The 23,309-nt window shown below is 41.1% G+C and overlaps 1 protein-coding gene across 1 annotated transcript in view; it reads right to left on the bottom strand.

Annotated features, from left to right (window-relative positions):
* The window catches only part of nomo (nodal modulator), a 78,825-nt gene that overhangs the window by 18,744 nt on the left and 36,772 nt on the right, over nucleotides 1-23,309 (bottom strand). The window contains exons 20-29 of the mRNA XM_048552030.2: nucleotides 21,718-21,800; nucleotides 18,074-18,230; nucleotides 15,828-15,954; nucleotides 14,335-14,448; nucleotides 13,598-13,725; nucleotides 7,600-7,741; nucleotides 5,038-5,121; nucleotides 2,465-2,575; nucleotides 459-560; nucleotides 209-328 (exon numbers count right to left, since the gene is read on the bottom strand). Of these exons, the coding sequence (XP_048407987.1) occupies nucleotides 209-328; nucleotides 459-560; nucleotides 2,465-2,575; nucleotides 5,038-5,121; nucleotides 7,600-7,741; nucleotides 13,598-13,725; nucleotides 14,335-14,448; nucleotides 15,828-15,954; nucleotides 18,074-18,230; nucleotides 21,718-21,800 (1,168 nt within the window). The remainder of the gene's footprint in view (nucleotides 1-208; nucleotides 329-458; nucleotides 561-2,464; nucleotides 2,576-5,037; nucleotides 5,122-7,599; nucleotides 7,742-13,597; nucleotides 13,726-14,334; nucleotides 14,449-15,827; nucleotides 15,955-18,073; nucleotides 18,231-21,717; nucleotides 21,801-23,309) is intronic.

The following is a 23,309-nucleotide window of genomic DNA, read 5'->3' as shown; positions in this document are numbered from 1 at the left end:
AGTAACCACTGAACCACCATGCCACCCCTGGCATCCTACTAGATAATTTGATACAATATCCTACCGGATAACAGTGCCCTACTATAATTCAATACAATATCCTACTGGATAACAGCACCCTACCTTAATTCAATACAATACCAGATAACAACAGGGAAACAAGTTCATTCACATGTTCTTAAAAAGTTATCCTTAATCACTGACTTACCGAAGGGGTGAACATAAGGGTAACGTGTTTATGGTAGCCAGTTGTACTAAAGGATATTTGAGGCAAGATGTACTCATACAGTGACTTGGGCAATGTCGACTCCAAGGCCACGACATAGTTCTGCAACATATAAGCAATAATTCCATTCCTAGGCAACGTAGGACAGAAAAACTTTTGACACCAAAAACAAGTTTGCATTCATTTACACAATTTAGCCGAATGCTGTTCATTCTACAGAAAGTAAACTTACCTCGCCATCTCTTAACAACGGTGGGAAATGGAAAAAAAGGGACTGTCCCAGCGACACTGTTTGTATTGGGTTATCCAGGTTTTCACTTTTATACAGCACCACCTAAATAAATTAGAAATATACATTGTAGCCCATGATAAAAAAGACTAGATATCAAATATTTGCATTATTTACAATACCCAAGAGCAACTAGGAATGGACAGTATGTGCTGATCCAGCCAGTAATGCCCATATCACATGAATGAACCCAAAAGTTCAACAAACTGTGACTTATCAAGTGCTAGGAATTTAGGTCAGTGCAACAGATGTGCAATACAGAATGCCATTGGAAATTTCACTCCATACCCACACAGTTCACCCTCTGCAATCTATCTTTGTAGATCATAGATCATGGGACAGATCATAAGACCATAATGCATAGAGTCATAGAGCACAGAAACTGATCCTCCAGTCCAACTCATCCATGCCAACCAAGTTTCCCAAACTAAAATCCCTCTTAACGAATACCTCTTAACCTTTGCTATTCATGTATCTGTCCAAATGTCTTTTAAATGTTGTAACTGTACTTGCATCCACCATTTCCTCTAGCAGTTCGTTTCATATATGAACTACCCTTTGTGTGAAAAACTTGCCTCTCAGGACCATTTTAAATCTTTCTCCTCTCACCTCAAAAATATGCTGTCTAGTTTTGAATTCTCCTCCCCTATTCTCATATTCATCTTATCCACATCCCTCATGACTTTATATACCTCTATAAGGTCACCCCTCAGCCTCTTATGCTCCAGTGAAAAACATCCCAGCCTATCCAGCCTCTCATTTATAACACAAACCCTCCATTCCCAATAACATCCCTGTAAATCATTACGGCACCCTCCCATGAGTCTGCTCCATTGTTAAATCATGGTTGATATGTTTCTCAACCCAGTCCTCTACCTTCTCCTTTGATCCCCTTACCAACCAAGGTACTGTCTATCTCCGTTTTAATTCACTCAATGCCTTGATCTCCAAAGCCTTCTGTAGCAAAGAGTTCCAGAGATTCCACCCTCTGGCTGAAGAAATTCCTCTCCATTTCAGTTCTAAGTAGTTGCCCCTTCACTCTGAGGCTCTGCCCTCAGGTCCTAGTCTCTCCTAGTCTCCTACTGGTCGAAACATCTTCTCAACATCCACTCCAACCAGGCCTCTCAGTATTCTGTAAATTTCAATCAAGTTCAGACCCAGGGTCCTCAACCACTCCTCATAATGACAAGCCCTTCATCCCCGGTGTCATTCTTGCAAACTTCTTCTGGCTCCCTCGTCCTGGAAAGTGAGGACAAAAAAACTAGAAAACAGCAATCACAAGATAACAAAGTGTAGGGCTGGACGAACACAGCACGCCAAGGAGCTCCTGAGATGCTGCTTGGCCTGCTGTGTTCATCCAGCTTCACACTTTGTTATCTTGGATTCTACAGCATCTGCAGTTCCCATTATCTCCAAACAGCTATCACAAGCTCTCTTTATCCTGTCTCTAAGAAAGTAAAAGAAAGATTTCTTCGATGAAGAGATAAGATCAGGTTGTTTCACTAGCTGAGTTGAACCCGACACAGAAAGGAAGGCTTGCCCAGGCTTATCAGGAGACGTGAGGCAGTGTCTCCAGGTGAATTCGCTTTTCAGAGGAACAGCATGGACATGATGTGCCAAATGGCCGCCTCCTGTGCCATAAATGGGTCAAGTTGCCACAGTTTTACCACACCATAGGGCTGTTCTCTCCTTACAGAGAGATAGCTGGTGGTGGTTTAACCTGAGGGTCACCATGTCTCAGGCAAGGCGAGAGTGTGAGAAGGAGAGATCTTCACAGCAACATCAGCCAGTGTGGGAATTGAACCCACATTGTTGGTGTTATTCTGCGTCACAAATCAGCCTTCCAGTCAGGAGCTAACTAACTCCTCACCATTCTATGATTGCGGACTAGGGGTATCAGAAGAAAATGTAGCAGTTAACACTTAAGCAGAGAAAGCAAACCTACATACCCGTAAAGTAGAAAGGTGTTCAGGCGAGGTGATAACATTGCCACTTAAATCAAATTGATTAATCTGTCGGAATGCTAGAATATTCACACCATCAATATCACTGCTGTCAACCTGAGCAAAGGAAATACAGTGGAAATCGATCAGCTTTTTCAACTGCAGTATGCTTAACAAAAAAACTTTATCCACAGAAGCACACAAAGGCAATATTTATTCTGGAAGTAATTTTATTAATGATAGTAATTAGACTGGCATCATTCTACATTTTTTAAAAAAGCATCAGGGTAAGATAATGCAGATACCAAAAATCTGAAACAAACAAAGTGCTGGAGAAATTCAGCAGATCTGCGAAAAAAGAGAGTTAACATTTCATGTCCAGTATGACTCTTATATTGGAACCAAAACGTTGACTGTTTCTCTTTCCACAGATGCTACCAGACCTATAGATTTTATAACAACCTATCCAGGATCTTTAGATTTTGGTTAGGTTAGAAGCTATGCCAATCCTGAGCCAAGTCCACAAAGGGTAGGAGGTGACAAAATTGAGAAATTGCACTGATCCACAGCAATAATGTAGAGATTGGAGGGCTATTCCTGGCTCCACACAAAGGAGTGTTTCAAGAAGAACCTAACATGAAAGTTTCTTCAGAAGCAACAAGCGATCCCAACAGAACTACTGGTTATACAGCTGCAGCATGTGTGTTAATTTTAGGCGAGCAGCAGGGTTGCCTGAATACAACTAATGCAAGTTTGAGTGGAGCTTACCTTGAAACCAGATTCTAACATTTCAGTTTGGGTCATTCCAAGTTTAGATGAACAATATAGAGTCAAAGAATCCCTACAGTGCAGAAAGAGACCACTTAGCCCACTGAGTCTGCACCCACCATCCAAAGACCATCCTACCCAGAATCCCCAAGCTATCCCTGTAACTGTGTGTCTCCCATAGCTAATCCACCTCGCCCGCACATTCACGGACACAATGGGGAAATTCAGCGAGGTCAATCCACCTAACCTAAATTAAACAAGGACAGAAGTTGCTGGAAAAATTCAACAGGTCTGGTAGCATCTGTGGATAGAAAGCAGATTTAATATTTTAGGTTCAGTTCTGAAGTGGAAAAATTGAAAAAGGGTCACCGGACCCAAAACATCAACTCTGATTTCTCTCCACAGTTGCTGCCAAACCTGCTGAGCCTTTCCAGCAATTTCTGTTTTTGTTTCTGATTCCCAGCATCTGCATTCTTTCAGTTTGTTGGTTTAGAAGGGAGGAATCCGGGGCATCCTGAGGGGACCCACACAGACACGGGGAGAATGTGCAAAGTCCACACAGACAGTCGCCCGAAGCTGGAATCGAACTCAGGTCCAAGGTCCCTGGCGCTGTGAGGCAGTGATGCTAACCACTAAGCCACCATCTCTGCATCCCACCCAACACTGTGTGTGAGCAACAGCCTGGCTACAAATAGTCAGCTTGTCAAATCTTCTCAAAACCCGCTAGTCAGCTTGAGAGTTAATAAGTGACATCGGCAGCAGACTGGGGAACGGGAAAAAGTGACATTGCTACAGAAGCAAGAACCTGTTGCCAAATGGTTGTCAACAGCAGAAACTTCTTTTCAAAAATGCAGCATATTTGGTGATTAATGTTGTTTTCAGTGGGAAGGAAGGTAAATGTGCAGGCTGTTCATTAGTCACCTGTCATATATATACATATGGGCAGTACAAAGGCTGACAATAGCAGCTTAACCCCTCAGGGAAAGTCAAAATGGGAGTACAGATAATCATAGTCACTGGTCTGGAGCTTGGCTGTAGGTGTCCTTGCAGCCAATGGTACAATTTGTTAATTGGCTCCCTAGCAGGATAGCGCTCATGGACAGTAAGACAGCTTTCACAATCACTGCCAGGGAACTGTGTCAGGACCTGCAGATAACTTTGGTGCTACAGTGGTAGAGGTAATACCCCAATCTGATTCCTGTGACAAGTTCTACAGCCTTGTATTACAGGACTATGTTTCATAAATAATCCCTCTCCATCAATTTATTCAGGTCCATGGTGCAGGACACAACAGAGCGAACACAGATACGTCCCTAAGCTCTAAAGCCTTCATAATAAGGATTCTCTTTTTAATGTTCTCTCATTTGTGTCCAAAGTTGCAACTAATCATTATTTTGGGAAATTAATATTTGCAATTCTTTTAGGCTTCAGAAGATTACACATTATATGTAATGTTGTTTAAGTGTTTTACTTGACAAAACAAGGCTTGAAATTTGAGAGAGAGAAGGAAATGGCTTAAAGGTTTTATAAAACTTCAGGCCCAGTCCAAATATACAATTCAATCGCGTCCTAAAACGATGACATATTACATTTAAGCAGTTCACAAACCTTTAACCCATTTTGTCCAGAACCATTATAAAGGGATCATGTATAACAGCAGGAATACATGTAGCATCACAGATCTCTGCTCAGTTCCCTGCGCTCCATAGATCCTCTTCACAAAATCACTACAGCATGAAATCAGTCATAGAACTTCAAAAATGCGGCCGAAGCATTGAACATAAACACAAGAAATTCTATGCTTCACTAACCTCGACGGCACGATACCGCGGTAGTGCTCTTTCTATGTGGTCATTGCCTTCAACTTTCAGCTGAATGTGGTACACACACCCGGGCTACAGAGAAAGACAACAAAAATATTCCATCGTTCAACAGTCTTTTAAAAACGCTTCAAAACCAGGCATCAGAAACATACACTTTAACATCACTTACTAGTTTAATTGATAATTCACTTAATAAATAAATTTTTAAATGCTAAAGATGCAGGGACATTGCAACAATGGATTTAAGCTCCAACCTGCGTGATTTCTGTGCACACTGATTATAATTACAGTTTTATTTATTTTACATCATTTATCCTTGAGTTTGGGTTCTTGAATTCTGAATGAGTGGCACTGGGTTTTGTGCGTGTCTGAAGGGGATTAATGATTAACTTGAGAGTATTTCTGTAGCCATGGTATTTTTCTCAAAAACACACTGAGAGAGAAAGACTTCCTGGACAGCAATGGGGTTGTGTGTACATTAGGAGAATTCTATGGACAAACAAGGTAAACCATTGTTATTAGGCTGTAGTTGGAAGGTCAGGGACTGCTTATTTCCCTTTGATTAGGGGAAGCACCTATAGCTTAAAAATATAAAGGCTTTTTTTTTCCAGCTTGAGTAGTTCTGCAGGGTTCTACAGATGTAACTGGATGTGTAAAGCAGTTTTTCCTGAGAAAGGGAGAAAATAGTTTAGAATTGTCCAAAATAGACTACCTTAATGTAAGAAGTTTAATTTAAAAGTTCTAGAGCAGAAGTCATAGAGTAATAGTGCACAGAAACAGACCCTTCGGTCCAATCAGTCCATGCTGAATATAACCCCAAACTAAACTAGTCCCACCTGCCTGCACTCAGCCTATATTCCTCTAGACCTCCTTCTTATTCATGTACTTATCAAAATGTCTTTTAAATGCTGTAACTGTGCCCACATCCAGCACTTCCTCAGGAAGTTCATTCCACATGTGAACGATCCACTGTGGAAAAAACTTGCTCCAATGTCTTTTTAAAATCTTTCTCCTCTCACCTTAAAAATGTGCCTCCTAATCTTGAAATCCCCCACCCTAGGGAAAAGACACCCGCTGTTAACATTATCTGTACACCTCATGATTTTATATGCCTGGAAAATTATCTGAAGCTAAGTTATATGGTGAATCATGAAAGAAGTTATCAGATTTTTGTGACTGGGAATTAAAGCTACAGCTAAGTCAGAGAAGATCATTTTCTCTGGTGAATGAGTACTGCAGTGGGATGTTGATGGGAACAATGGAGTTGTATTTTTACTGTGTGTGTCTGAATCTTTACATGTGTGTTAGACATAAATATAGTTTGGTTTCTTCTATTATTCATATTTTTTGCATAATACACTTCTGTTTGATTTGTTAAAACCAAATCTACGGCATTGCATGTTAACATTTCAGTGAGAAAACTTTTTTAATTTCAAAAAAAAATCTATCAAACTAGATTATCAGTCTGCTATGCAACTCGTCCGGTAGTAACATCAGCTGGTATAACAATGTCAATAGCAATGAGAATTGGGAAGCAGGCACAGTCATCATGTACAACAGCGTCTCTACAAAGTAATGCATCTAAAGGTTCGTTCTGCCATGAAGATGCTGTGATTCTACTTGACTATTTTTCCAATTCTTTCATGCTAACCAGATATATTTAGCCAGTCTTAGCAGGGAGATAAAAACACTTGTAAGGCAGAGTTAAATGATTCTGAAAAGAATTCAACTGAACACTTCCATATTTTGAAGACAGTTTTTAAAGAAATGCACAAGTTGAACTTTTGATTTGCTTATTACTCTTCTGTCTGCAGACTTCCAAATGCTATTAGATTCAGCTTTACTGCTTGCCTGATATCATCTTTTGAAAGAAACAGATGTACAGTAGTGAGACAAAGTAACTTGATTAAAAATGTATTTATTAATTCTCTGCATATTTTAAGTTTTGAATCATAAAGGATACAGGTTTGTTTGTGGAAATGATTGACACTAACGTAACCTGAAACCTGAAGTTTAAAAAAAAAATTATCACTGGAAATGAAGCAGGTTAAGAAAAATATCTGGAAAAAAACATCTAATGCGCAAATCTCAAGACTATTTTTTATTTAAGAACTGGAAGAAACTAGCAATTAACATCTTATGAGCGAGAAAAAAATCTTTTCTGCTTTACTTTTCTCCACGAATGCTGCCTGACCTGTTGTGTCTTTTCAGCATTTTGCATTTTTAGTTCTTGTAGTAACGCCAATTGGCTGTTAATTCAATAGAAAGAGGTAAGGAGAGCCCAAACCCAAACACGAGAGTTCTTCCCAACAGGTCAACATTGTAGGGGTCCATGTGATCATGTCAAGTTCCACAGCTGCTCCCCACACAAAGAACATTCAGAAAGCAGTGATTTGCACTACTGTGTTAATTTTGACACACACTAATTTATCATCATTTCAACACATTACCAAATTAGGCAATACTTACAACAAGTGCATGAGAAAGTGCTCTTACATAAATATTTTCATCATTAAATAAACTTGCAAGAGTTAACAATTTAACTCTTACCAGTAGACCACGGAGACGAAATTTTCCATCTTCATCGGTCACTGTATCCTCTCCATAAATGCTACAATCATTCTGGCCAACAGCTTCCACAGCAACTCCTTGTTCAGGCTCCCCATTTAAAGAGGATACTGTTCCATAACAGCTTTTAAAAATAAGCAGATGTTTCAGACTTTTATGGTAGTATTTCAGATAATTAGCCACATAGAACACAATATGATTTTCAGAATGTTTTTATGCATCTCAAAAATTAAGCATCCCATCTAGAACATAGAACATAGAACAGTACAGCACAGAACAGGCCCTTCAGCCCACAATGTTGTGCCGAACATTGATCCTCATGTATGCACCCTCAAATTTCTGTGACCATATGCATGTCCAGCAGTCTCTTAAATGTCCCCAATTGACCTTGCTTCCACAACTGCTGCTGGCAACGCATTCCATGCTCTCACAACTCTCTGTGCAAAGAACCCACCTCTGACATCCCCTCTATACTTTCCTCCAACCAGCTTAAAACTATGACCCCTCGTGTTAGAGATAATGGGAACTGCAGATGCTGGAGAATTCCAAGATAATAAAATGTGAGGCTGGATGAACACAGCAGGCCAAGCAGCATCTCAGGAGCACAAAAACTGACGTTTCGGGCCTAGGCCCTTCATCAGAGAGGGGGATGGGGAGAGGGAACTGGAATAAATAGGGAGAGAGGGGGAGGCGGACCGAAGATGGAGAGTAAAGAAGATAGGTGGAGAGAGTGCAGGTGGGGAGGTAGGGAGGGGATAGGTCAGTCCAGGGAAGACGGACAGGTCAAGGAGGTGGGATGAGGTTAGTAGGTAGCTGGGGGTGCGGCTTGGGGTTGGGGGGAAGGGATGGGAGAGAGGAAGAACCGGTTAGGGAGGCAGAGACAGGTTGGACTGGTTTTGGGATGCAGTGGGTGGGTGGGGGGGGGGGGGGGGGGGGAAAGAGCTGGGCTGGTTGTGTGCTGCAGTGGGGGGAGGGGACGAACTGGGCTGGTTTAGGGATGCAGTAGGGGAAGGGGAGATTTTGAAACTGGTGAAGTCCACATTGATACCATTAGGCTGCAGGGTTCCCAGGCGGAATATGAGTTGCTGTTCCTGCAACCTTCGGGTGGCATCATTGTGGCAGTGCAGGAGGCCCATGATGGACATGTCATCTAGAGAATGGGAGGGGGAGTGGAAATGGTTTGCGACTGGGAGGTGCAGTTGTTTGTTGCGAACTGAGCGGAGGTGTTCTGCAAAGCGGTCCCCAAGCCTCCGCTTGGTTTCCCCAATGTAGAGGAAGCCGCACCGGGTACAGTGGATGCAGTATACCACATTGGCAGATGTGCAGGTGAACCTCTGCTTAATGTGGAATGTCATCTTGGGGCCTGGGATGGGGGTGAGGGAGGAGGTGTGGGGACAAGTGTAGCATTTCCTGCGGTTGCAGGGGAAGGCGCCGGGTGTGGTGGGGTTGGAGGGCAGTGTGGAGCGAACAAGGGAGTCACGGAGAGAGTGGTCTCTCCGGAAAGCAGACAGGGGAGGGGATGGAAAAATGTCTTGGGTGGTGGGGTCGGATTGTAAATGGCGGAAGTGTCGGAGGATGTTGCGTTGTATCCGGAGGTTGGTAGGGTGGTGTGTGAGAACCTCCTTTTCTCCAATGAAAAGAGTCCGAGGTCTGTCAACCTCTTTCATAAGATAAGCCCTCAGTCCAGGCAGCTTCCTGGTAAACCTCCTCTGAACCCTCTCCAAAGCATCCACCAGAACTGGACGCAGTATTCCAAGTGCGGTCTAACCAAAGTTTTATAGAGCTGCAACAAGATCTCACAACTCAAACTCAATTCCCCTGCTAATGAAAGCCAAAACACCATATGCTTTCTTAACAACCCTGTCCACTTGGGTGGCCATTTTAAGGGATCTATGTATCTGCACACCAAGATCCCTCTGTTCCTCCACGCTGCCAAGAATCCTATCCTTAATCCTGTACTCAGCTTTCAAATTTGACCTTCCAAAATGCATCACCTCGCATTTATCCAGGTTGAACTCCATCTGCCACCTCTCAGCCCATCTCTGCATCCTGTCAGTGTCCCGCTGCAGCCTACAACAGCCCTCTACACTGTCAACGACACCTCCGACCTTTGTGTAGTCTGCAAACTTGCTGACCCATCCTTCAATCCCCTCATCCAAGTCATTAATAAAAATTACAAACAGTAGAGGCCCAAGGACAGAGCCCTGTGGAACACCACTCACCACTGACTTCCAGGCAGAATATTTTCCTTCTACTACCACTCGCTGTCTTCTGTTGGCCAACCAATTCTGTATCCAAGCAGCTAAGTTCCCCTGTATCCCATTCCTCCTGACCTTCTGAATGAGCCTTCCATGGGGAACCTTATCAAATGCCTTACTGAAGTCCATATACACCACATCCACAGCTCGACCCTCATCAACTTTTCTAGTCACATCCTCAAAACACTCGATAAGGTTTGTGAGGCATGATCTACCCCTCACAAAGCCGTGTTGACTGTATTTGATCAAGCCATGCTCTTCCAGATGGTCATAAATCCTATCCCTCAGAATCCTTTCTAACACCTTGCAGACAACAGACGTGAGACTTACTGGTCTGTAATTGCCGGGGATTTCCCTATTTCCTTTCTTGAAGAGAGGAATTACATTTGCCTCTCTCCAGTCCTCAGGTACGACTCCAGTGGACAGCGAGGATGCAAAGATCTTCGCAAGTGGCGAAGCAATTGCATTTCTCATTTCCCAAAGCAGCCGAGGACAAATCTGGTCCGGGCCTGGCGACTTGTCAATCTTAATGTTGGACAAAATTTTCAGCACATCAGCTTCCTCTATCTCTATCCATTCCAGCATGCACACCTGCTCTTCAAAGGTTTCATTCACTACAAAGTTCGTTTCTTTCGTAAAGACAGAAGCAAAAGACTCATTTAGGGCTTCCCCTCCCTCCTCAGACTCCACACACAAGTTCCCTATGCTATTCCTGATCGGCCCTACTCTTTCTTTGACCATTCTCTTATTCCTCACATAAGTGTAAAATGCCTTTGTGTTCTCCCTAGTCCGTTCTGCCAAGCCTTTCTCGTGCCCCCTCCTGGCTCTCCTCAGACCATTTTTGAGCTCCTTCCTCACCTGCCTGTAATCCTCTAGAGCTGAGCTTGACCCTAGCTTCCTCCACCTTATGTAAGCTAACTTCTTCCTTTTGACGAGAAGCTCCACTGCTCTCGTCATCCAAGGTTCCTTTATCTTACCCCTTCTTGCCTGTCTCAGAGGGACATATTTATTCATCACTCACAACAACTTGTTCCTTAAACAGTCTCCACATGTCTATGGTGCCCTTACCATGGAACAATTGCTCCCAGTCCATGCTTCCTAACTCATGTCTAATCGCATCATAGTTTCCTCTTCCACAATTAAATATCCTTCCATTTTGCCTAATCCTCTCCTTCTCCATAGCTATGTAGAATGTGAGGCAGTTATGGTCACTATCACCAAAATGCTCTCCCACCACAAGATCTGATACCTGCCCCGGCTCCTTTCCGAGCACCAAGTCTAGAATGGTCTCTCCCCTCGTTGGCCTGTCAACGTACTGAGTTAGGAAACCCTCCTGAACACACCTTACAAAACAGCTCCATTCAAATCTTCTGCTCGAAGGAGGTTCCGATCAATATTGGGAAAGTTAAAGTCACCCATTACAACAACCCTACTACGTCCACACTTTTCCAAAATCTGCCGACCTATGCTTTCTCCAATCTCCCTGCTGCTATTGGGGGGCCTGTAGTAAACCCCTAACGAGGTGACTGCTCCCTTGCTGTTCCTAATTTCCACCCATACTGACTCAGTAGGCAGATCTTCCTCGACAAAGGAAGCTTCTGTAGCTATGATACCCTCTCTGATTAGTAGTGCTACACCCCCTCCTCTTTTTCCCCCCTCCCTATTCTTTTTAAATGCTCTAAACCCTGGAACATCCAGCAACCATTCCTGCCCCTGAGAAACCCATGTCTCTGTTATGGCCACAACATCATAGCACCAGGTACTGATCCATGCCCTAAGTTCATCACTTTTATTCCTGATACTCCTTGCGTTAAAGCAAACACACTTTAACTGATCCCTTGGTTCCTTCCCAGGAAAATCCTTCCCACTAGCTGGTCTACCTCTTGCTACTGCCTCGCCTGCATCAACTCTCACCTCCGGTATACAGCTCAGGTTCCCACCCCCCTGCCATACTAGTTTAAACCCTCTCGAACTACTCGAGCAAACCTTCCACCCAGGACATTGGTCCCCTTCCAGTTCAGATGCAACCCGTCCTTCTTGTACAGGTCCCACCTTCCCCAGAAGGCATCCCAATCATCTACATATCTGAAACCCTCCCTCCTACACCAGCTGCGCAGCCACGTGTTAAGCTGCGCCCGCTCCCTGTTCCTCGCCTCGCTATCTCGTGGCACCGGTAGTAAACTAGAGAACACTACTCTGTAATTTCTTTTGAATTCTTGAGAACATTTAATCATCAAATGCAGAGCTTTTCCACATTACCTTGAACAGAAGTGCACAATATGCATATCAACACAGCATTTGAACATCTTGCTATACAAGTCAGGAGTGCAACTGGCTATTTTGTTGGGTTGACTTAAATTAGTTAGTGATGTACTTTGACCAGGTGCTTTATTACTGAAGAGTCTTTTAAATTGCAACAAACCGTGATCAACGTAAGCATTACAAATATTAATTCAACCCAAGGTAATCTTTTTCTTTCTTTATTCCTTCATGAGACATGGGTCACCACATTACGGTGAGCATTACTCATTTCTAATTGCTCTTGGGAAGGTCGTCGTAAGGGCCTGAAACTACTCAGTTCATCCAGTGTAGATAAGCCCTCAGAGCATTTAGGAAGAGAGTTCCAGGATTGTGACTCTTCTGATATGGAGCCTTTAATGCTGTTAAACATCCCAAGGGAGAGTTAGCAATCAGAATCGGACAGTGAGCTATATAAAAAGCTAACAGGACAAACGTGCAAAAGCTGATGCAAGAAGCTACGTTTTGAATATCTTTAAAGAGGTGAGGATTAAAGAAAGAAATTCCATAGGTTAAAGCACAGACAGATGAAGAAAATGCTTTCAACAGGTGTACTTAAAATCTGGGATACACAAGAGGTTCATTTATTTATGTCGCTAAATGGGTTCAGCTTTCAAAGATGAACAGTTCAAAAATTATTTTCTTGTCCTATTTAAGAGTTCTGCAAACCTTTCCTACACACAAGATATTTCCCCAGGCTTCGGCTGTAGATAACTACTCTGTAGTTCATGACAAGAGCTAAGAAGTGATTTTCCAACTCGTCCCCATTGGATAAAACTTGACCTCCAGTCTGCACAGCAGAAATCAGTGTACACTGTGCAGAGGAGTAGCCTATGGACCTATTAGTTTCTGGTATTTCACAGGAATATATGGCGTTCAATTCTATTCATACATAACAGAACTCGCCTCTCAGACAAAGCACAGAGTTTCACTCGTTTAAAAATATTCCACTCCAGCTCAGCTCTAGAAAATGCAGGTTGACAATTATTTTTATGGAACATATTTCACGGTTTTAACACATTAGATGCAATGATTATGGTCAAGTTCAATCGTAAAGCATTAAATAAATTTTGCAATAGATGTATTGTTAGTTTATTGCTTATAGCTAAATTTCACTTTAATCAGTAAGGTAATTCACTTTAACATTACAGACCTTTTGTAATGAAATTTTATTCTACCCACGGCATTTTATTCTTTTAAATTTTATTCTACAGGAAAATTTGCAATAGTGTGGCACAATACCAGATTGCATTTATAAATTGTTCCCGTTCTTCCGTATCCTTTATTATAAAATACATCCACAAAGGTTTGCTGTATCAGAAACTACACAGCAATTGTTTCTGAAATAATTTGCCTGTCATACAAGAACATGGCCAAAAGCACTTTTTCAGATAGAGAATATATTTTTCCCTTCCCTGACAAACCTGTAGGCAGTCCGATAGCCTGTAATCTTGATTTTAAGAGTTTGCCCTTCTTGTATTTCGATCATTTGTGATGCAGGTTCAAAGCGAAACTCCTTCATCATGGGTTTGAAGTAATACTGACCAGGACTCTAAACACCAGCACAGAATACAATTACAGTAGGCAATTATTTAACATTTGAATAAATAAACTAAAGAACAGTGGTAGACCTTGGCATTTATGTCCGGCACTGATTAGGTTCCATCATATATGAGCCAAAAGCTGTTACAAATTCAATTGTACTAGTACACGTAAAATAGAATGGGTGGTAAAGTGCACTAGATGACTTTGTAAAAGAAAGGGAGCAATTCGATTTGTAAGGTAATTATTTTCTTTCTTATACAATACTAGGCAAAACTATTCCATACAGACTCAACTCAGCTCTTAATGAGCTTCAAGCCAACCACAATTAGACTGGACAGTCAGACCGGCATTGTGTGAGAAGGGCTGAGGTGTACTGACGGACAGTCCTCTGAGGCTAGAGAAGACACACTGACACATCAGTGTAATGGGAGCTTCACTGCGCACATTATCCATGCTGTACATGTTGTCAAACCTCCTGTTGATTCTGACAACACGAGTAGAACAATACACCATTTTCCACCTCCATCAAAATGTTTACACAAAATTTACATAACAATCTCCAACTATATTTAGAATTGAATAACTTCACTTTTTGACAAACTAAATTAAACATTACCAGGTTTGCAAAAGTAAGCATGCCATTCTCTTGGGTTAGCAGATTGGAACGGAACTGTCCTCCGCTAAGAGACAAAAGAACTCCGGCAAGGGGTTGATCATCTTCAGTTTTTATCTAGTTGTACAGAAATAAATTCTATTTATATAATTTTAAGGGAGCATTATAAATAAAATTCACATCCAGGAATGCTACTGACTTTACAGTTAAGAGTTATAACCATGTTACAATTAATAACAGACACAAGTCTTCAACTGATTAATCATACTGGTTCTGGAAAACACACTTATTTGTGAAATAGGATAACAGTCAGTTGGTACTAATCCCCACATGGTGTTAGAATACAGTTTGTCAAAATTAAATACAAGGACAATCAAAATACATTCACTTTATTTGGATCAGGATGTCCCAGGATGTGCTTCACAAACACAAATCATTTCAGGCTTTACAGTCCCTAAGCAGATACTTCTATTCAATAAAACTGGCGCATTCCATGGCTTTAATACTGATCCAAATAGTGTGTAAGAAAATACATTCCTTACCTACATTGAGTACTTTAGAATTCAAACGTTTAAAAGCTAATGCTAGTGAGCTCCACTGTTAAACCTAATTCAAGTGATTTTAAACGAGGGGAATCTTGTGAATTGTAAAATATATTTATGAAGAATTCTAGAAGGAAAATCAGTACAGATGGCTCAGTGGTTAGCACTGCTGCCTCAAAGCACAAGGGACCCAGGTTCGATTCCACTCACAGGCAACTGTCTGCATGGAGTTTGCATGTTCTCCACGTGTCTACATGGGTTTCCTGTGGATTCTGGTTTCTTCCCACAGTCCAAAGACATGTAGGTTGGGTGGATTACCAGGCTAAATTACCCATAGTGTCCAGTGATGTGCAAGCTAGGTGAATTAGACATGGGAAATGCAGAGTTACAGGGGTAGTGCAGGGGGATGGGGGTGGGCTGTTATTTGGAGGGATGATGTGGCCTGCTTCTACATTGTAGGATTCTACAATTCTTTGCAATACCGTAAATAACAAAAACTCAGTACTGCCAGAAAAGTGTGTTATTTACATGAAAGTCTATTCGAAGTTCCATGCCACATGACCTTGACTGGCAAACTGCAATAACTAGATATAACAATGTAATTTTATCATTTATATGGTTCACTTTATTAATAAAGCACTCAAATGATAAGTTTATATGCACAAGCATGCCTGCAATATTGGAATGGTGTATTGGTGCATCATTTCAATTCAACACTCCTCTTCCTTTAGTTTTGACTATTTTTGGTACTACAGGATTGTCACATGTTTTAAACCTGATTTAATTTACGTATGGATTTTTCAAAGTTAATTGCATTGCCTTTGGTCTGCGAAATGTGCTTATTTACAAATACAACAACAGATGTGTTACTTAAACAAAAACAAAATAAATCAAAACGAACTCAGTGATGAATTAAAATGTATAATTTGTACACAGCACTTAATATTAAATTACCTCAAAAGTAACTCCTGCCAAAGCGAAAGCTTTAAAATCACCAACTGTTCCCTTTAATGCAGTCAAAACAAAACCTTCCTTTTGGGCAGTCACAGAATATTCCTGGTCTCTGTGCAACGGTCCAACCCTTGTAAATAAAACAAAAAAAGATGGTTATACCACATGTGTGAATTCCAACGGTTTAATAACGTACGTAGCTTGAACTCTCTGATGAAGGGTCTAGGCCCGAAACGTCAGCTTTTGTGCTCCTGAGATGCTGCTGGGCCTGCTGTGTTCATCCAGCCTCACATTTTATTATCAGGAAAGAAAGTGTTGTTTGAACACCACATAAACTAATTGGATTTTCAAAGCTTCACTCTGGGGGAGGTGGCTTGGTGGTATTATTGCTGGACTGTTAATCCAGTGACCCAGATAATGTTCTGGGGACCTGGGTTTGAATCCTACCACGGCAGATGGTGCAATTTGAAGTCTGGAATTAAGAATCTAATGATAACCATGATCCCATAGTCGAATGTTGGAAAAACCCATCTGATTCACTAATGTCCTCTGGGGAAGGAAAATGTCCTCTGGGGAAGGAAACCGCCTTCCTTACCTGGTCTGGCCTACATGTGACTCCAGACCCACCGCAATGTGGTTGACTCTGAACTGCCCTCTGGGCAATTAAGGATGGACAATAAATGCTTCCTGGTCAGTGCTACTCTCATCCCATGAATGAACGAAGCAAAAAAACAATTTCTTCGTGATTGAGCTACGACTTAATTCATTCAGGGGTGACCAAGGAGAATTATGTTGCTTCAGATTTTGTAGCAAACAATGATTAAAACTAATGGCTACCACTTACAGCAGAATTTATTTACTGTTGATATAAAAGCATATTGAATAAAACTCTCAGGGGTCTGATCTTTGATACAATATTCCTCTTGTAAAGGTTATTTTTCATTTATGTTGACATAGTTATTTCAGTATGTTCCTTTATGTACAATGAAGGAGCCTCCCCGTGAGGCAACAAGCCATAAAATGACCATAAAACATACCAGCAGAAGCAAGCCATTCAGCCCAGTATGTCTGCTCTGCGTTTCAATGAGATCATGGCTGATCTTATAATCTTCAATGCACCCAGGTTCCTGCCTTTTCCCATAACCTTTGAGGCCCTCACTGATTAAAACTCCATTTCTCTTGTGAATATAATTAATGCCCCAGCCACCTTAGTTTTAGAATCCCTACAGTATGGAAGCAGGCCCAACAAGTCCGCACCAACCCTCTGATCAGCATCCCACCCAGACCCATCCCCCTACCATTTTCCCTGCGACCTTGCACTTCCCAAGACCAACACATCTAACCTACACATCCCTGAACACTACAGGCAATTTCCAATGGTCAATCTACCTAACTTGCACATCTTTGGACTGTGGGAGGAAACCGAAGCACACGGAGGAAACCCACACAGACATGGGGAGAACGTGCAAACTCCACACAGACAGTCACCCGAGGGTGGAATCGAACCCGGGTCCGTGGCACTGAGGCAGCAGTACTAACCACTGAGCCACTGTGCCCTACTTTACAAACACTTTACATGTTTAAACATGATGAATCTGGGTTTGTTAGGGCTACATCTAGGTGCCAAAACTCAGCACCGGCGAACCTAAAATGTCACCGTTACTCCAAAAGAAAATGTGGGCCTCCAGCTGCCGGAACCATTAAGAGAATAGGCACTTTCATAAGTTAAATACAATTTCATTTCCTCTTCCACTCCCAACTGCATACTTTGTTTTAGACAGTAGGCATTTTTCTAAGCATTAGGCAGAGGCAAGTTTGAACAAAAATAAAAATATTAAACATTATTCTAGCCATAGATTCACACTGCCCCCTTGTGCTTCTGCCTGGCATTTTCATCAGTCTTTCCAAAAAAATCTGCTCCAGCAGCTTCCGCTTGAAACCAGTGCCCAACTTTTACTTTTGTGTGTGTTTAAACTTTGTAACATCTATTGGAAAATCTGTAACCTTTATTAGATAGGCACATTTCTCTGCCAGTGCACGAGTCTAAATGCAAAGGAAATAACTTTGAGCTTCAGTGCCCACAGTGTAAAATATACAATAATCAATTGCTTGGGTGCAAGGAACCAGAGCCAGAAATATGCACAGCACGATTCTCTTTACAAACTCAAATTCACAGCATGAGAAGGAACCACATGTTCTTCAGTGCTAATGCATAGACTATGACACAGCACCAAATCTCTTTCACTTACCTGTATGACCCCTCCTCATTAGTCAATACAGTGATGAGTGGTGTTGAGGTTTTCTCAGTGATAATAATTTCAACACCCTCTAAGGCTGGGTGTATCTGTCCTTCCAGAAATAATCCAACTTTTCCCTGAATCTCTATTAGTCTTCCTGGACAACTATCTGTAGCACAACACAAAAATAAAACAAAAAACTGCAGGTCCTGGAGATGAGAAATGCATTGCCTGAAGAACACTTTAAATGGATTAACATAGATTGTGGAGTGGCTCTGTTGTGCAAAGGCTACTTCAAAGCAACTTAACAGCAGCAAATGAAAGTACTTACCCAGTTTGCACAAAAAAATTCTTTGACATTGATAGCTGGAACAGTATATAATTATTGTTGAGAGAGCCAAGAATACAATTAGTTTTCTCATCTGGGTAATTAAATACTCTGCACATTGAATCACAAGTTGCAAGATATTTTTAGAAATGCCGATAGCATTTAGGTCACCCTAATTTTAAAAGAGCTTCATTTAAAATTCTGAGAATTAATCATGTCAAAATCAAGTACTACACGCAAACTGAAATTATATGAAACAGTAAACACAATTAGTCAGGTCAAAATTATTACACTAACAACATGAACTGAACATACCCAGAATCTATCAAATACCTTTCTAGACTTCATCCTGAAACGTTTCTCCTTAATTGCTCCAATATATACGCAGTTTACAAATCGCAGTACAATATAGATGATTACAACAGCTAATGATTAATACATGAATTAGTTCTATGCCAGTAATAAAACTGAATTTTTAACTGCCTAAATCAGATGAATAGAACTGTCACAGGCACTACCTCCACAAACAACACTCTTCATCAAAAAGGTTGAGAGGCTCATTACCAAATGCAAATCTGATACGTAAAACTACTACCTTTTTAGACAAGGCTAAAAAGTTTACTTTTTCTTCACAAATGTAACCAATGTTGTCCAGTCCCAGTTCAAAGATGTACCAATGCTCCCAACATATCAAAGAGTTGTTTCAGCGCAAGAGGCCATTCAGTCCATCGTGTCTGCAGTAGCTCATCAAATGAGCTTTCACTTCATGCCATTCTCCTGCCTCCTTCCTGTAATCCTGCTCATCATTCCCTGTTAACTAACGGTCTAATTCCCTTTGACAGCCTCAAGTGAACTTGCCACAACCACACACACAGACATTCCAGATCCCAACCACAAACTGGGCGAAAATTTCTTTTTTCATATCACTGTTCTTTCTTTGGCTAATTACTGTAAATTTGTGTCCTCCTGTTTCCTTTTATGTTTGGGAACATTCTTTCCCCATTTTCTCTGGCCAGACCTCTCAAGATCTTGAATGTTTCAACCAGATCTCCTTTGAGCTTTGTATTCTCCGAGAAACAGTCCCAGTTCTCCATCTATCTTCATATTGGAAATTCTTCACCTTGGAACCATTCGCATAAATGTCTCCTGCATTTGCTCCAATCCCTTCATATTCTTCCTAAAAGGCCGCACCAGAAATGGATGTAATACTTGAGCTGAGACTGAACTAATGTCTTATGCAAGTTCAGGATCAACTCCTTGCCTTTCTACTCTGCTAAACCCAATTAAGCAAAGCCCAGAAAACTTCATGCTTTGTTAACTGTTCTCTCAACATGACCTGCCATCTGTAATGAATTATGCACATATACATTCAGGTCTCTCTGCTCCTGCCCTCTATGTTTTATATTGCTTTTCCACGTTCTTCCTTCCAGAATGTATCCCCTCACGCTTCTCCAGCCACCTGTCCACCCAGTCCACCAACTTGTGCACGCCCTCTAGAAGTTCCACACTATCATTCACTATCTACAACAATCATTCTCACAGATTATATTGCTTCCTTGCTCTTTTACTGTCCTTGAATTGTGGAATTATGCCTTGGACACCACAGTCTGGACCATTAACGCTCGTCAGTGTTCCAGCACTGATCCCCACGTAGGCTCCATTACAAATCTGTGCCCCAGATTAAAACGACAGCCATTAGCCATTTTACTCTGTTTCCCATCACTCAGTCAACTTTGCATCCTTGATGTTACTGGTCCTTTTATTCCATGAGCTTTAATTTCTCACAAGTCTGTTGTGTTGCCCTGTATCAAATGCCTTTTGGAAGTCCATATACATCAAACCAAAAACAGTACCTTCAACAATCCTTTCTGTTATTTCTTCAAAAACCTCCAGCAAGTTGCTCGATATGATTTACCTTTAAGAAATCCATGCTGACTCTCTTTAAACTGAGTTTGTCCATATGACTATTAATTTTGTCACAAATTAATATTTCCGGAGGTTTTCATCCCACAGATATTAAACTTACTGGTCTAAAATGGCTTGATTTATCCTTACACTTTTCTTTTGAACAAGGACATAACATCTGCAATTCTCCAGCCCTCTGGCACCAGCTGTGAGTTTAAGCAAAACTGAACTATAAAAGCCAGAGCCTCTGCAATTTCTAATATTACTTCCCTCAGTATCCTTGAACACATCTTATCTGAATTTATGCTTCATCAACTTTAGTACAGCTGGCCAATCGAATACCTTTGCATCAATTTTAAACCCTTCTAGCGGCCCAACTCCTCCTTTCACCACATCCCGGGTACATTCTTTTTCAGATGCTTAAAAATACAAAACTAGTACAAGACAAGGGGACTAGGATTTAATTTAATACAAACCTTAACTTTCCAATTAGTTATCTCTCAGCCTTTCATCAACTAAAGAAAGCCACTGCCTTGAGTCAGGCTCCTTCTTATTCCATCAGCACTGAGCCTTTTCCCTTTTTAGAACTTCATTCATCTTGAATTTTGTCTCTAGTATTATATGGGCCATTTTCAAAATAACATTACAAATGATGAAACATTTTCTAAAAGGTGCATTGGATTAAGTAAATCAGTGTGTCAAAACTAATTCAAGAGTCATTTCCAATCCATGCACCTTGGCAATTCAACCTGCATGTTCAAGGCATCTAAACTACTTACTGAGCCAGACCTGCCACATAAATACTGTGGCTAAAAGAGTAGGCCAAAGGCTAGGAATACTGCAGCAAGTAACCCACCAAAACCTGCCCAGCTCCTACAGCACACAAGTCAGGAGTGTGAAGGAACACTCCCCACTTGCCTGGATGGGTGCAGCTCCAACAACACTCAAGAAGCTTAATACCATTCAGGGCTACTTGATCGGCACCACATTAACAAACATCCACTCTTTTTACTACTGACACTCAGAATCAGTAGCATGTACCATCTTCTAAAGGCACTGTAGAAATTCACTAAAGCTGCTCAGACAGCACCTTCCAAACTCACAACCTCTACAAAGACAAGGGCAGCAGATATATGGGAACGCCACCCACTGTGAACTCTCCTCTAAGCCATTCATCATCCTGACTTGGAAATATGTCACTGTTGCTGGGTCAAAATCCTGGATTCTCCCCTCCATAAAAACAGTACAGGTGGGTCATAGACTATCATATTCATGTTAACACAGGAACCTAAGAATTTGAATGCTTTTCATAATTAACACAAGCATTCAAAATTATTCAGTGAATTAAATGTGCGTAAAACAGTCAGAACTTCTCAATCTTTTAATCTGTAATGTTAAAGCTTCAAACAGTGTAAAAGGTTACCCCCAGTAATGACAGCCTCCACTGATGGAGGGTAGAAGAGAAGCTCCTTTGATGAGGGTGTGACTGTAATCTTTTCTCCAGCTCTACCAAAGAAAGCAAAAGAGATTTACAATCAGTGGTGGTATCAATATGGCCACCCATCTACCATGAAAACTTGATGAGACTCTGTGCTGTAAAGCTAAATAGCCATACAGACAAAAAGAGACAGAAATTATTTTTACAAAATTCAAACACTGCAGTGGAAGCAACATGTGTACCAGATTTTCAAATGTAAAAGCTAAACATGATCAAATTACAAATCTAACTTCCAAATGTGGTTTAATGCATTTCAAGCCAGGCTGTTCAAGAGGATTAATGTACAACGATAGGGGAATAGTCCAAAAATAAACCCCTGATATGTGAAACAGAAATGAGTGGAGAGCAAATGTCAAGATAAATGCAGAAATATAACTTCCATTCAGTGCACTTTTGTCGTAACATTATGGCAAAATGGTCTATAAAATCAGACCTTCATGCAGTTTTCTTAACACTGAGAGACTAATCAGAATGGCAGTCTCCTTTTCAACCATACAGATTTTATCAAACATATAACAATTAGAAACCTGTAAATTTGCTGCACAACACTATCACAAAAGCACAGAGAAGGATTAGGAATCAAGAGGGTGACATGAAAATTGACCATGAAATTTGGTGAATGTGTGACAGAATGCTTCAAGGCTGCTGCAGCAAGTGAGCCTTTGGTCACAAGAACATTTATAGATCTGTTGACGTTATGAACACACTTGTTTCGAAGGTAATCCAGAAGGAAAAAAATGGACAATTCTCCAATTCTGAAGTAACTACAAAAATACCTCTTCCTTCTCAGAGCTGAGACTGCCCCTTACAGATACCCTTCTAGAGCTGAGACTAATGAATGGGAGACATTTACAAAATTTTGTTACAACCTAATCAGATACTTAACTTAACAAATTAACAAAATTATGTTCATGAATCACACGACAAGCTTCATCAATATTAGTGAAAACTAAAGTATTAATATTAAAAACAATACATAGGAACAAGAGTCGGCCATTCAGCCCCTCGAGCCTGTTCCATCACTCATGAGATCATGGCTAATCTGTGGTCTAACTGCAGATACCCACATTTGGCAGTCCACATCCCTTAATACCTTTATTAAACAAAAATTTATCTAAGTTCCATTTAAAATTAAGAACTGACCCGGCATCCGCTGCCATTTGTGGAAGAGATTCCAAACACTTACCACCATCCATGCTGCAAGTACTATAAAAAAAATTATTGGGTCTCTGTAAACTGCTTTTCTAAAAGTGAAAGTGATCAGGTGACTTTCTTTACCAGTTTGACAATTAAATCTCTTTCTTAGCACTTTAAATAGCTGTATGGCTATGAGGCATTCTAAGATAGTTACCTTTTAAATGGTCTCCTCGAATTCAAGGTAAAATGGAGTAGTGGGGAGGGACATGTGACTGACTAGTTCTATCTACTGACTGGCCAATGGAAGCAGCAAGTCAGATCAAGTCCCTTTGAAAAGCTTTCACACATGGATGCACACAGCAAATCAGGTCAAGTCCTCT

The sequence above is a fragment of the Stegostoma tigrinum genome, chromosome 23 (genome assembly GCF_030684315.1).
Source record: "Stegostoma tigrinum isolate sSteTig4 chromosome 23, sSteTig4.hap1, whole genome shotgun sequence".
NCBI classification, from domain to species: Eukaryota; Metazoa; Chordata; class Chondrichthyes; order Orectolobiformes; family Stegostomatidae; genus Stegostoma; species Stegostoma tigrinum.
Note: the sequence above shows the minus strand (reverse complement) of the source record. Positions and strands in the feature narration are given on the sequence as shown.